This window comes from Nicotiana attenuata, unplaced genomic scaffold (assembly GCF_001879085.1).
Source record: "Nicotiana attenuata strain UT unplaced genomic scaffold, NIATTr2, whole genome shotgun sequence".
Classification (NCBI taxonomy): Eukaryota; Viridiplantae; Streptophyta; class Magnoliopsida; order Solanales; family Solanaceae; genus Nicotiana; species Nicotiana attenuata.
The window spans coordinates 8,954-22,891 of NW_017677275.1; the positions used below are offsets into that span (position 1 = coordinate 8,954).

Genomic DNA, 13,938 nt, shown 5'->3' on the forward strand with positions numbered 1-13,938 from the left:
TAAAAAAAAAAAAACGACACACATACTCGCTCATTTCTTTAGTTTTAAGTAACACCACGGTTCACTCTAAGCCTATATTGCCAAAATCTTTTACTTCTTTATCTTAAATTTTTAAAATGGTGGTGGGGAGAAGAGAGCTCATAATCCCCTCCGCCCAAGAAAAGAAAAGAGAAAGAAAAAGAGGATCAATAATCAACTAGATCTCAATCCCAAACTAGTGGGATAGGCCTTGTGCAGGTGGGAGCTAGAAGGTGCCCGGTGGAATAGTTGAGGTACGTGCAAGCTAGCCCGGGCACCGCCATCAACCCAAAAAGAGAAAGCTAGTGGGATAAGCTACATGAATTCTCTGTATCCATTGTGCTCTGTCTGAACCAGTCTCATTTTACCACTAAATAATTTATCTGTTAAGGTTAATTAGGGGTTCACAGAAACTAAATGTTCACCAAAACATAAATACATCCCTATACAATATATAAGTTTCTGACCGAAAAACATCACTAAGCACAGTTCAATAAGACATACTAATAGAGATACTCCTATGAGGTACAATGTACAAATTAATCTTAACCCTGGCCAGTTCCAAATGAGTATTGGTTAACCATCAAAACCTTGAAATAGATAACATTTCACTAAACAAATACAAATTTTTACAATCACTACTTGAAACAAATAACTTCCCACTAAACAACAACAACATCAACTATGTCTCACTCCAAACAAATTGGTCCGACTATATGAATCCTCAGTCCTCACTTCTTCATTTAAGCTCAGCTCATATTATAAAAGGTCAGCTCAGTGCACGAAGCATCCCGCGTTCACGTAGAATCTGGGGAAGGACCACACCCTAAGGGGTGTGATGAAGGCAGACTACCCTAACACAAGCGCAAGTGGCTAATTTCACATGTCGAACCCTTGATATATAAATCACACAGAAACAACCTTAATGTTGTTCCAAGGCTCCCCCTCTGAACTAATATTGTCATAATACTAAATAAAATAAAAGTGAAAACTAAGTTAAATATTTATATATAAATTAATAATAATAATAATATTGGAGGTTCCCTAACAAGTCTAAATAAAGAATGAATTTTTACAATCACAATCTGAAATATATAATATAACATTCCACTAAACAAAGAAATGAACTTTTGCATAATCATAAGAGACCATTTATCACCAACAATACATAATTAAACATACCAATTACACAATAAAAAAACAAAATCAGCTCCCATAAAATTGAAAAGCAACTACCAACGAAAAAAAGAATGAATCTTTAAAAATTGAGGTACGTGCAAGCTGTACCGGGCACCACCGTCATCAAAAAAGAGAAAGCTAGCGGGATAAGCTACACGAATTCTCTGTATCATTGTGCTCTATTTGAACCAGTCTCGTTTTAACACTAAATAATTAATCTGTTAAGGTGGGTTCACAGAAACTAAATGTTCATTAAAACATAAATACATCCCTATACAATATATAAGTTTCTGACCAAAAAACATCACTAAGCACAGTTCAATAAGACATACTAATAGAGATGCACATATGAGGTACAATGTACAAATTAAAATCTTAATTGGTTAACAATCAAAACCTTGAAATAGATAACATTTCACCAAGTTGGTTCGACTATATGAATCCCCAGTCCTCATTTCTTCATTTAAGCTCAACTATATTATAAAAGGGCGGCTCAGTACAAAGTATCCCGTGTTCACGCAGGGTCTGTGGAAGGGCTGCATCCTAAGGGGTGTGATGATAGTAGCCTACTCTGACACAAGCGCCAATGGCTGATTACATGGGTCGAACCCACCATATATAAATCACACTGAAACAACTTTAATGTTGTTCCAAGGCTCCCCTTCTCAACTAAAATTATCATAATACTAAATAAAATAAAAGTGAAAACTAAGTTAGATATTTATATATAAATTAATAATAATAATAATAATAATAATAATAATAATAATAATATTAGAGATTCTTTAACAAGTCTAAACAAAGAATGAATTTTTACAATCGCAATCTTGAAACAGATAACATAACACTAAACAAAGAATGAACTTTTGCACAATCATAAAAGATCAGTTAACACCACCAATGCATAATTAAACATACCAATTACACAATAAAAAAACAAAATCAGCTCCCATAAAATTGAAAAACAACTACCAGCGAAAAAAGATTGAGTCTTTAAAAATTGAACCACAAGAAGTGTAAGAAAAGAATCTTTGACAATTGAAGCTCAAGAAGAGTAAGATATAGAATAGAAAATTACCTAATTGAGCAAAGATTTTCAGCAAATTTAAACCCAGAAGATGAAAAACCAAGGGCGTAGCTCAATTGAGTGAGATCTGGAAAATAGATCAACAGTAGCAAGAGCCAAGAATAATAGTTTTATGTGGAAAATGCCAAAATAGAGTAGCCAAGTGGAAGTACAAAAAGTTACTGAGACTTAAGCTTAATATTTTTGAAACCCAACGAAGTATACTTTGTTATACTTGCTCCGGCATAGACCGGCAATGGCTTAGAAACGCCGACGGTTATCGGAGTTGGAGTCCGGCGCCAATCAATTGTAGTCTTTCAAAGGGCGGGATACACAAAGAATAACTTTTGTGCTTTTTAGGGACTATTTTTAGGGAGATTAAAAAATAACCAAGTGGTCATTGTAAAATAGCCACAATTTTAAAAGTTATAGTAATTTAGCTACTTTTTATTTAAAGATAAATTTAAACAAAAATAAATGTTCAAAATTCAAAAAATACTCCAGCATATTATATTGGAGTTATTGGACTTCCAGCATAATATATTGGAGTTCCAGTATAATATACCGGTCCAGCATAATATGCTAGAAGTTCATACACATATGCTCCAATCTCTAGTATATTATGCTGGAACTTTCCGCGTGTTGGAGTTCCAGCATAATATGCTGGAACTTCATACACAGGTGCACCGATCTCAAGTATCTTATGCTGGAACTTTCGATGTTACAGCAAAATAGTGCTATTTTTTAATAACTTTACAAATATTGGCTATTATTCAATGACCAGTCCGAAAACTGGCTAGCCGGTGCTATTTTTACCTATTTTTAAGCTAGTGCAAAAGGTTGCCCAAGATAAATGGGCTTAGCAACCCCCGATTAATATTGGGCCTCAACCTTATCTGACCCGTAAAGGTGGATCCCACCTTAGCTACCAACGCCAACCGCATCAAATTTAGCAGTGGCGCTAATTCCATTTCTCAACACTATAAATTTAGCAAAATTAGCAGTGGCAGCAAAAAAAGATAGATTGAAAAAGATGACGCTGAAATTATACGTAGATCGTATGTCCCAACCTTCTCGTGCACTTCTCATCTTCTGCAAGTAAGTATTTTTTCTTTAATAATTTCTCTCCTTGAAATCATGATTCAATTTTTTCTTTCTTTTTCTTGAATACCGTTCATTTTTATCTAGTTTTAAAGCTCAAAATGTAGTTTTAATTATTAATTTTCCAACAGGTTAGATGGGATAGTATTTTTTTTCTCTGAACACACTTAATTTTATATGTAGTTTTGAAGCTCATAATGAGATTTTTTTAATTGGTTAAAAGGGACAGAAAGTTTTTATTTTTTTGAATAATCTTTATTTTGTTTCTAATTTCAAAACTCAAAATGGAGTTTTAATGAGTAATTCTCCAAAAAAAGTTAAATACTATAGATTTTTTAACACCCTTAGTTCTGTAAGTATTTTTGAATCTCAAGATGGAGGTTTTTATTATTAATTTTCCTTGAATACTCTTAATTATGTTTCTAATTTCAAAGCTCAAAATTGAGTTTTTTAATGATTACTAGAGAGTTAAGTGGTGAGAAATTTTTTTTGTTTTCTTTGAATTCCCATAATTCTTTTTTCTAGCTTCAAAGCTTATAATGTGGTTGTTAATGATAATATTTTATTTTTGCTTGTATTATTTTTTGGGGGAAACCTTGATTCTCGTTTCTAGTTATGAAGCTGAAAATGGAGTTTCTAATGATTAGTTTTTTCAAAAGGTTAAATGGGATAGACTTTGAGGAGGTCTACATAAACCTCTCCAAACGCCAGCACTTGTCTCCTGAATTTAAAGGTTTGTCATTTTATTAACTCTACTTTTTCCTAAAAAAATGTTTCTGAATTATTATTTATTACTTAATTTCAAGATAATTTCAATAGTTTCCTGTGAATTCATCTTCAGAAGTTAACCCCATGAAGCAAGTACCAGCTATAATGGATGGAAGATTTAAGCTTTTTGAAAGGTAATTTTCACCTTGAGCTGAAATTTTTTGCATTTTCCAATATTACAACTTTGTCAATGATTATTTTTCATTCTATGTGTTGCATGCATCTTAAAGCTTAATATTTAGTGATTTATTCATGTAGAAGTTCATAGTTTGATGTGTTCACCTATGCATATATACTACAAGAAGAAGGAAAACTTTTGCTAAGTTTAGAACGTTTTTATAAAGATTGATGTGTAGTGTGCTAGTACAGTGCGGGCACAAGTAACTACTGTGGAGACCGGACTATTTAAATAATCTTTTATGTTGGATACGTTTAAAAGCTAGCTAACTAATTTTGTCTGCTTGCAGTCATGCAATTCTTAGATACCTGGCTTGTGCATTTCCAGGAGTTGCAGATCATTGGTAAGTGCAGCAACTTCAGGTTTTCCGCTTATACCTGAATCAAATATTTTTTATCATGGAAATGAGTACCCTTTAGAGCTCTTCTTCTTCTTGACATGGAACATGACCCGAGCAGGTCCACGGTTTAAACTTGGTAGTTTCAATTTTTATGTTCTCATCGCTGGACCCATTGCACTTTTAAAGTTATGGATTCATAATTCAATAGTTATTAAAAATTTAGTGATTTTTCTCATATATATCTAAGTTCCATATAAAAAATGCTGGGTTTAGCTGCTATTAACTCTTGTGTCTTACTCCGTCCTATTGAAGGTACCCATCTGACTTATACAAAAGAGCAAAGGTCGACTCTGTGTTGGATTGGCATCACTCTAACTTGCGTCGTGGTGCAGGTGCTTATATCAGAGATTGAGATTATTTTAGTTTCCAGTTGGAAATTTTTTTCTTTGCCTTAGCCTTACATGAGCTAATTTAACGGGGAGGCTGGTTTTCTCGAGCCAAAATGAGATTAATCGGGGAAATTTGTTTGTATGATCACTTTGAAAGAAGAACAACTGGCTTGTTATAGTGCTCTTTACCAAGATTCTTGCTACTAACCTAATGTTGGACAGTTGCTGCAAGCCTGCAATTTTCTTGGACTATCTTAATAGTAGTTTCTTGTGATTGAAACAATTTACCTTTCTCAAACCTCTAATTGTGAGTCTATCCACTTAATCGTGGTGACTTTTGTATTCAACAATGGAGATGACTAAAACACTATGATTAAGTAGTCTTTTCCCAACGTTTTGTGATTACTACTTGTTGATATGCCACTCTTTTAGCTGTTTCCAACAGTTTTCTGAAGCAGTGCTTATGTTTTCAGCTGTATATGTCTTTAGTACTGTTCTTGCTCCTGCATTTGGGTTGCCTTTCAATCAACAAGCAGCAGCAGAAGCTGAGAAAGTCCTTTTAGCATCTCTTGCAAAGATCGAGTCTGTTTGGCTCCAGAAAAAAGGACGGTTTTTGCTTGGGAGTGGCCAACCTTCAATTGCAGATCTTAGCTTAGTTTGTGAGATTATGCAACTTGAGGTATAGAGGTTTTCCCTTTTCCTGCTGTTGCTTTACATCTGTTGATCCAAAGAATAAATTATCAAGAGGAGTTTAGGATGTTATTTGAGCTCTCTATAAGTAGATATTTTCAATAAACTATCATGTCGGAACTTGCCCCTGGAGGAAAATGATGCGTACATGTAAAACCATGACTTAATTGTTTTTTCTCAAAATGTAGTTATTGACATTCAGAACTGTGTTAACTGTTGCTTTCCCCTCCATCAGCTTATACAAACTTCCATTTAAATTCAATAATAATGCACATGGTGGTATGAGTGTTACCCTTTTAAGGCTGTATTCTAAAAAAACAAAGAGGTAATAATAATTCTATTTTCTTTAGATTGGGGTTAAAGGGTTATAGTCTTATAGATACTGGTCATGGCCACCAATTTTTTCCTCCGCTCATCCTTTCCTTGGTTCTCTACTTGTTCTCTCACTTCCTCTATGAGTAGTTTCAGTCAGCCAGTCGTTTTCATTTGAACGCAAAATCATTTTATATAATGAAGTGCCTTATAGATGCTTCTGAATGGTCTTTACTAGTATAGCTGATGACATCATGATGATTTTCTCTAGGTTGTGGTTCTTAGGATGAAAATCTATCAACTCGAGTGGACTTGGAGAAAGTACTTGTTCTCACATTTTGTAGAATCTTTTATTTCTGCTGAGTTTAGGTTTTGGATGAGAAGGATCATAAGCGGATAATAGGCCCATACAAGAGAGTTTTGAAGTGGATTGATGACACAAAGAATGCCATGGAGCCTCATTTTGGAGAGGTACATTTAATCCTTTTCAAAGCTAAAGAGAAGTTCCAAAAGCAAAGAGATGCTGTGGGAAGTAGCATTCCTCAATCGAGCAGAAAACTTGACTTGCATTCGAAGATGTGAGACAGCAATTAGGAGCCAGGCGCTGCATTGTGCTTGCAGCATCACCGTGCAGCATGGCAGATAATGGGATAACTATTTCCTAAACATTGTGTATGTGAAAGCTCACACAGGAAGGAGAATTCTGATCCAAGCTTTCCTGATTCATTTTCTTTATGTATTTGTACTTATAAAATAACTGTACAATGTGATAATCATAGTCCACAAAATATGTAATCACACAAGCTGAGAGTCCCTTAGTCTTGGCTATACATCTGTTATTTCTTCACTGTATCAAATGTAATGAATTTTGAACTTTATCTAAGAATGTCACTTGCAAGTGAACTATTTCTAGCGCCTCTCTGGCACATCTTCGTTGTTTCCTATGGAGAAGGATCATAACGGAATTGTGGGTCCAGAAAATAGTATTGAGAGACCCGACTCTTGTCAATAAAAATATTTTATATTACTTTACTGTAGCAGATGTATGAGTTTGGAATTGCATTCAAGATTATGACTTCTTATAGTGATATAAGGGGTTCTTAAAAGAGCCCAACCAGTTGTTTCAAGTGTCCTTTATTTGCTTTCCCAGTTTTTTCTTGTTGAACATAATACAAAAAGAACATGACTTAACAGAAAATAATCCACTGGCTCTATCTTTTTTCTCCCATTGGCCAAAAATCTAAAGAGTTGGGCTTGCTACTATGTTAGCAACCAAGAATTACTCAACAATAATTCTGTGTAAATCAAGAGTGTTAAGCTTCTTTGGTTTCCTGTACTTCTTCAGCAAAAGAGAGCTGCAAACAACACTCACTGAAGAAGCAGCCATTGCAGCCCCAGCAACCCATGGTGGTAAGCGAAAACCAGTAAATGGGAACAGAACCCCAGCAGCAATTGGGATGCTGAGGAGGTTATATCCCAAAGCCCAAAAGTAATTGAGGTGGATTCTCTTAAAGGTTTTCTTGGAAAGATCGATTGCTGTTATCACATCTTTCAAGCTGCTCTTCATAAGAACAATGTCAGCTGCCTCAATTGCTATATCTGTGCCTGCACCAATCGCCATTCCTACATCAGCAGCTACGAGTGCTGGTGAGTCATTCACTCCATCTCCCACCATTGCCACAACTTTGCCTAAATCCTGGTCGACTAAAATGGAACATTTGAATCATGCGAAGAAGATATAGCTTGAATGATGAAAAGCTCAGTAACTAAACATTAGGAGTTAGTTTCACGTATGGTCATTGAAAAATTGCAAACTACTTTTTGTCATATTAAAGTCACTGAACTTACCCACTATAACAGTAAATTCACAAACTTTACCCACTATAACAGCGAATTCACCTTGATTGGTAGGTTTTGTCATTATAGCAGGTGAAGTAGAGTGACTTTACTGTTGTATCGGGTAAGTTCAGTTACTTTAATGTGACAAAAATAGTTTGTGACTCTATTATTACAGTGGGTAAAAACAAGTTACTTTAAAGTGACAAAAATAGTTTCATGACTCTGCTGTTATAGCAGATAAAGTTCAATGACTACACGTGAGATTAACCCCTTAACTGGAACAGTTGAAGCATGTGAAGAAGATAGATGTTTGAATGATGAAAAGCTGAGAGTAACTGAACATTAGCTTCTACCTGTAGTTCCTTCACTTTTTCAGCTTTCTGCTCAGGTTTGGCTTCTGCAACAACATATTTTGAGTCAATTCCAACTTGCTTGGCTATGGCATTTGCTGTTCCCCAGTTGTCGCCTGTTACTATCATACTCTCAATGTGCATGGATTTAAGAATTGAGATGACTTCTGGAGCCTCTGGCTTCAATGGATCGGAAATGGCAAGAACACCTATCACCTCTTTATCGATAGATACAAGGATGCCGGTTTGAGCCAGTCCTTCTGTTTCTGCTAATGCTTCTTCAGCTTCAACTGGAATGGCAATGCCCTGCTCCAACATCAAGCTTTTGTTCCCCACAACCACTTCTTTGTTGCAGATGATAGCCTTCACACCTTGACCAGTTATGGACTCAAAGTTCAAGGCTTCAGGCCAGATAAGTTTCTCCTCACTTCCTCTCAATTTTTTTGCATTCTCAACAATTGCCTTGGCTAAGGGGTGATCACTATTTACCTGTCAAGTTAAAATGCAGTAGAAGACACATAAATTGTTGCCATTTTGGTAACTAAGCTCTAACTCCTTTTCTTGGCATTGAAACCGTTCAAATTCCAAATACTAGTAATCATTTATTTTAGTTTTACTATAAAGAGGCTAAGTTTTATTAAGGTTATGAATTGACCTTCCCAATGAAGAATCATAAACAAGACAATATCCTACCTCTGCAGCAGCAATAAGTTCATAGAATTCTTGAGGTACCATAGTTTTGAAAAGCCTAGTATTGACAACCATAGGCTTACCAATAGTAAGAGTGCCGGTCTTGTCAAAAACTATACAGTTCACCTGCAGAATGAAACAGTTTACAACAAAGTTCATTAACAAAATTAGGATTGTTATTGAGAAGAAAGAGTTTGAACTCAGACCTCTTGTGCAGTTTCCAATGCTTGACCACCTTTAATAAGGACACCAAGGGAAGCGCCAACTCCAGTACCGACCATAACGGCGGTGGGAGTAGCTAGTCCGAGTGCACAGGGGCAGGCTACCACCATTACAGAAATGCCGAACTGCAGGGCAAGCTCAAAGCTATCCATAGAAGAAGGAATCCAGGTTCTTGGATAAGCTTTAAACATTCCAGCCAAAAACCAAGAAACCCAAGTACAAAATGAGAGAGCAATGACCTGAGAAATTGGAATTAATCACTAACTTTCAGCCAAACCTAGATATAATTGGTTAGTGATCTATGTATATAAACAACAATGACATGTAAGGAGTGCTTAATCTCACAAGAGGCACAAAATACTTGGAAATGTGGTCAGCAAATCTCTGCACAGGAGCTTTAGCCATTTGTGCTGATTCAACCAACCGAACAATCTGCGATAGAGCAGTCTCTGACCCAACCCTTGTTGCCTTGATGTGTAACACCCCATTCTCATTCAAAGTCCCTCCTATCACCATGTCACCCGTCTTTTTAGTGAACGGACGAGATTCTCCTGTTATCATGCTTTCATTTATATGGCTTTGTCCCCAGATGACAAGACCATCACAAGCTACTTTTGAACCTGGAATGGTTTTAAGTACATCATTCTTTTGTATCAATCTGCTATCAACTTCTTCTTCGTTTACCACTTTGCCTTTATCATCTATTGTTAACAGTGTTGCAGTCTTTGGGGCCAAATCCATGAGCTTGGCGATGGCCTCCGATGTCTTTCCTCTAGCCAAAACTTCCAGATATTTCCCAAGTAGAATGAATGAGATAAGCATCGAGCTAGTCTCAAAAAAGTCACTAGCATTGAAAGTTGGAGAAGTAGCAGCTCTTAATACTGAATAGACTGAATAAAAGTAAGCTGCATTTGTTCCTAATGCGATGAGAACATCCATATTTGCATAACCATGGCTTAAGGCAGTATAGGCACCGATATAGAATTTTCGACCAATGATGAACTGTACTGGTGTAGATAATGCCCATCTCAGAACCTCTCCAACGCTTAGCATGTTGACTATCTTAGTTTCCAACACATTTTTCAAACCAGGAATATACATAAACACCATCGAAGTAAAAAAGACGGGAACTGAAAATACTAAACTCCAAAGAAAAGCTCTATGGTATTGCCTGATTTCTTGGTGTCTATGCTCTTCTCTTTCTCTTCCCTCTGGAAATATAGATGCTCTGAAACATCCTGATCCAATTGATTCGATCGCACGAATAAAGTTTCTAGGTCCTGTTACACCTGCTCTATAAGTGACTGATAACTTTTTGAGCTGCGGGTCAAAGTCTATCTCTTGAACTCCTTGAAGTTCAAGAAGAGAATTCTTTATCAGTGTAACAGAATTCTCAGTGTTAACTCCATCAACTTTTAGCAGTATTCGACTATTATCTTCTCCCGTGCTAATCAATATGCCTTCAAATCCTGTAATTCCAATAGCTTCCAACAGCTGATTGTAATCTACTATTTTTGGATCATAACAGATTTCAGCTTCTTGAGTTGCTAACGCTACTCGTGCTTTTTGTACACCAAGTATTACCTGCAATGCTGATTCAAGAGTTGTGGAACAAGAAGTGCAAGTCATTCCATTTACTTGAATCCTGCATACCTGAGAGGACTTCTGATTCATCTCTTCTTTTAACAATTTAGCCTGAAATCCGACGTCCTCTATGGTCTCGCGGATCATCTCCTCCCAGTCATATTTTAACATGAAGCATTTCAACTATGTAAGAATAATTCTTGGAGATTTTCTTATCCTCACAATATTATATAGCTGTAAAAGCAAAGTGCCTAGCAGAAGGAACCCCCTTATGAGAAACCACATACTAACCAAACATATTGAACTAGTTTCTGTACCAGGATAGTGTTATATTACCTTATTGCAGCATAATTATTAAAGTTAGCAACTTTCAACTTATTAAAAGGGCAGCCCGGTGCACTAAGCTCCCGCTATGCGCGAGGTCCGGAAAGGGCTGGACCACAAGGGTCTATTGTACGCAGTCTTACCTGTATTTCTGCATGAGGCTGTTTCCACGACTTGAACCCGTGACCAGGAGGTCACATGACAACAACTTTACCAGTTACGCCAAGGCTCCCCTTCCAACTTTCAACTTATTAAAGTTGTTAAATAGAAGGGGCATTTAGAATAAGATGTACAGATTTTCATATATTTTACTTAGCAGGTCCATTAGTCTTTGTCTAATTAAAGTGGGATTTGTGGATAATCTTTGATAATGATCAACACCCGTATCCACTTCTGGAAAAGAAAAAGTTTTAATTTTTTCTATATGCATCTTAAAATTTCTTAACTGTGTATGAGGAATCTGAGAGGCTGGCACAAAACACTAAAAAGGAAAAAAGGTAAAAATTCTTTAGAAAAAGAAGATACAAATATTTCTCCACTAGAGCGCATGGATTCGGTTAATGCTTTACAGTCAGCAACTTCCAATCATATCTCAAGTTTACATAAACTTTACACACACACACACACACGAGTCTTGTTAAATTTTTTTATGTAAAAATATTTACTTTATATCAATTAGTTAAATATATGATAGTATATCTTTTCATAATTTCAACTTTTGCGTGAACATTGGGGCTTTAGCATTTGGTGTTTGGGGTTTCTTTGTAATGGTGTCTAGAATACTCGTATTATTTCTTTAATTTACATGGTTTAATATAGATTATGATTAGAAAGTTAAAACTACAACTAAATTTTGTTGATGAAGTTGGTGTGTTTTTGCTTCGTGATTTTTTTAATTTTGACATGTTGGTTAAACTTAGTTACTTTTTTGTTGGTAAAACTGTGGTTTTGTTCTAACTCCTCCTTTTCTTATTCATTCATAGAATATTCCATTTTTACTGTTTTCTTTCATTTTTTGTTTTTGTTTTTAAGGGGTCGGAGGAGGAATGAACAATCATAAATTGGGGTAACTATTACTATAACATTGAAGAATTGCATTTGAATAAGGAAGGAAATACGAGGTATATGTTACTCCCTCCCGTCCACTTTAATTAGTTTTTGGTAAAAATAGCACGGTATAGCCAGTTTCGGATTGGTCAATCAAAAATAGCCAGTGTTTACTAAGTCAATAAAAAATAGCCACTATTTTGCTGCAACAAAGACCGGTCCAGCATAATATACTGGAGTTCGGTGCACCTGTGTATGAACTCCAGCATATTATGCTGGACCGGTATACTTTGCTGACTCCAGTATAATATACTGGAGAGTGGAGCACCGGTGCTCCAAACTCCAGTATATTATGCTGGACCGGTATACTTGCTGGAACTCCAGCATAATATACTGGCGTATTTTCCGGGTGTTGAAAAGTGTTTTCGCTCAGATTTATCTTTACATGAAAAGTGGCTAAATTTCGATTACTTTTAAAATTTGGCTATTTTTAAACGACCAGTTGTAAATCTGGCTATTTTTGAATTTCTCCCAGTTTTTTGGCCTTTATTTGTGGTCCATAATATTTGATTTTTCAGATATCAAGAAGGAAAAAGTTGGAATATTTGTTGTATTTCCAACGAACAAATTAAAGTTAATATGGTCAATTTCATTGTTTATTAATACTAAAAGATAGATTCCTTAATATGTGTGTATTGGGTGATACCCTTTTTTGCTTGAGCCCGACCGGGTTGGGTCCGGTCCGGAGCAAGTCGGGGCCATCGAACCCGACCTGGATGCAAGGTAGAACGACGGCCACGTCTACAACCGAGGTCGAGTCATTTCGAGACCGTTACAGAGCTCGAAAGGAGTCACCACCGGATGGAGAAACACACAAGGTCGGAAGCCGGACTCGTAACGGATAACCAAGCGTCGCCGGATATCTCGCCCAAACGTGATTTTCTCAACCACTTCAGGCCATTAAGGCGTAATTACAGGGATCCACGATGTAATCAATTTACCTACCTTATTTTTACCCTTAATCAGAATGTATAAAAGGGGATCTCTCTAAATTCTTGTAGATCATCAAGCACAATTGTTCTAAGCAATATTATATTCTGCGATTATTTACTTTAACAGCAATTGTTGAGTCTTTATCTTTATTTTCCTCAACCTAAAAACCTTTTGTATCTTTTAGTTCACGGATCCTTAAAACTCCATATAAATTCAATTGTTATCCGGATTCGAGGGTAAACAGTTTGGCGCCCACCGTGGGGCTAAGGATATTGGTGAGCTCTTTGATACTCTTTCTTGACGCATCACAATACACTGGTTCTTTGCAAAAGAGTCCATCTTACATTCAAATTACCAACTCATAGAATGGCACAATCAATTAACAACGAACTTGAACAGCAGACAGGAAACAATGGAATGCCCGGGCTCGAAAACCCGATAGATGCCGGTTCCCGGATGGCGCTCAACACTGATCAGGCCTCCGGATCATCGCATAGCGTCCGGGGAGAGGACGATTCGAGGGCCCAGGCAGTCGGCGAAGAGACTATCAACCTTAAAATGATTTTTGACATGCTGCAAGCCCAGCAATCGGCTATAGCTCAGCTCCAGAGCCGGGTCCAGGAGCCTGTCAGGTCCGAGGAGGCTCCCCGTGCGGCTGCAATCATCAATCCGACCCCAGTACAGCCGGAACGGGGTGGGCCGGATGCTGATTCTGCGGTTCTTTGGAGGCTAGAAGAACTGACCGAACGAATCGAAAAGGGGGAGGAAAAGATCGAGGCCAACAATAAAAAAGTAGAAACATACAACTCCAGGGTCGACCAAATACTAGGTGCACCTCCGGTCCTGAA

General features: G+C 36.8%; 3 protein-coding genes across 4 annotated transcripts in view; 1 reads left to right on the plus strand and 2 right to left on the minus strand.

The window, feature by feature from the left end:
* The window catches only part of LOC109221356 (probable phosphopantothenoylcysteine decarboxylase), a 5,459-nt gene extending 2,844 nt beyond the window's left edge, over positions 1–2,615 (minus strand). Inside the window, exon 1 of the mRNA XM_019385834.1 lies at positions 2,276–2,615. The gene's annotated coding sequence lies outside the window, so the exon portion shown is untranslated. The remainder of the gene's footprint in view (positions 1–2,275) is intronic.
* A 610-nt stretch (positions 2,616–3,225) lies between these two features.
* Positions 3,226–6,958, plus strand: LOC109221355 (glutathione S-transferase T1-like). The gene is made up of 7 exons (XM_019385833.1): positions 3,226–3,361; positions 4,024–4,097; positions 4,206–4,266; positions 4,600–4,653; positions 4,963–5,042; positions 5,513–5,718; positions 6,411–6,958. The coding sequence occupies exons 1-7, from the start codon at positions 3,297–3,299 to the stop codon at positions 6,621–6,623; spliced, it is 753 nt and encodes a 250-aa protein (XP_019241378.1). The 5' UTR covers positions 3,226–3,296; the 3' UTR covers positions 6,624–6,958.
* A 270-nt stretch (positions 6,959–7,228) lies between these two features.
* On the minus strand, positions 7,229–11,086 carry LOC109221354 (probable copper-transporting ATPase HMA5). 2 transcript variants are annotated; one of them, XM_019385832.1, is made up of 5 exons: positions 9,488–11,086; positions 9,127–9,381; positions 8,924–9,046; positions 8,234–8,719; positions 7,229–7,745 (listed from the first exon to the last, which is right to left on the minus strand). In XM_019385832.1, exons 1-5 carry the CDS (start codon positions 10,895–10,897, stop codon positions 7,731–7,733), a joined length of 2,289 nt encoding a protein of 762 aa, XP_019241377.1. In that variant the 5' UTR covers positions 10,898–11,086; the 3' UTR covers positions 7,229–7,730. The 2 variants fall into 2 exon arrangements, with proteins under 2 accessions (XP_019241377.1, XP_019241376.1); XM_019385831.1 differs by having other exon boundaries at positions 7,229–7,737; positions 9,488–11,084.
* Between the last annotated feature and the right edge of the window lie 2,852 nt (positions 11,087–13,938).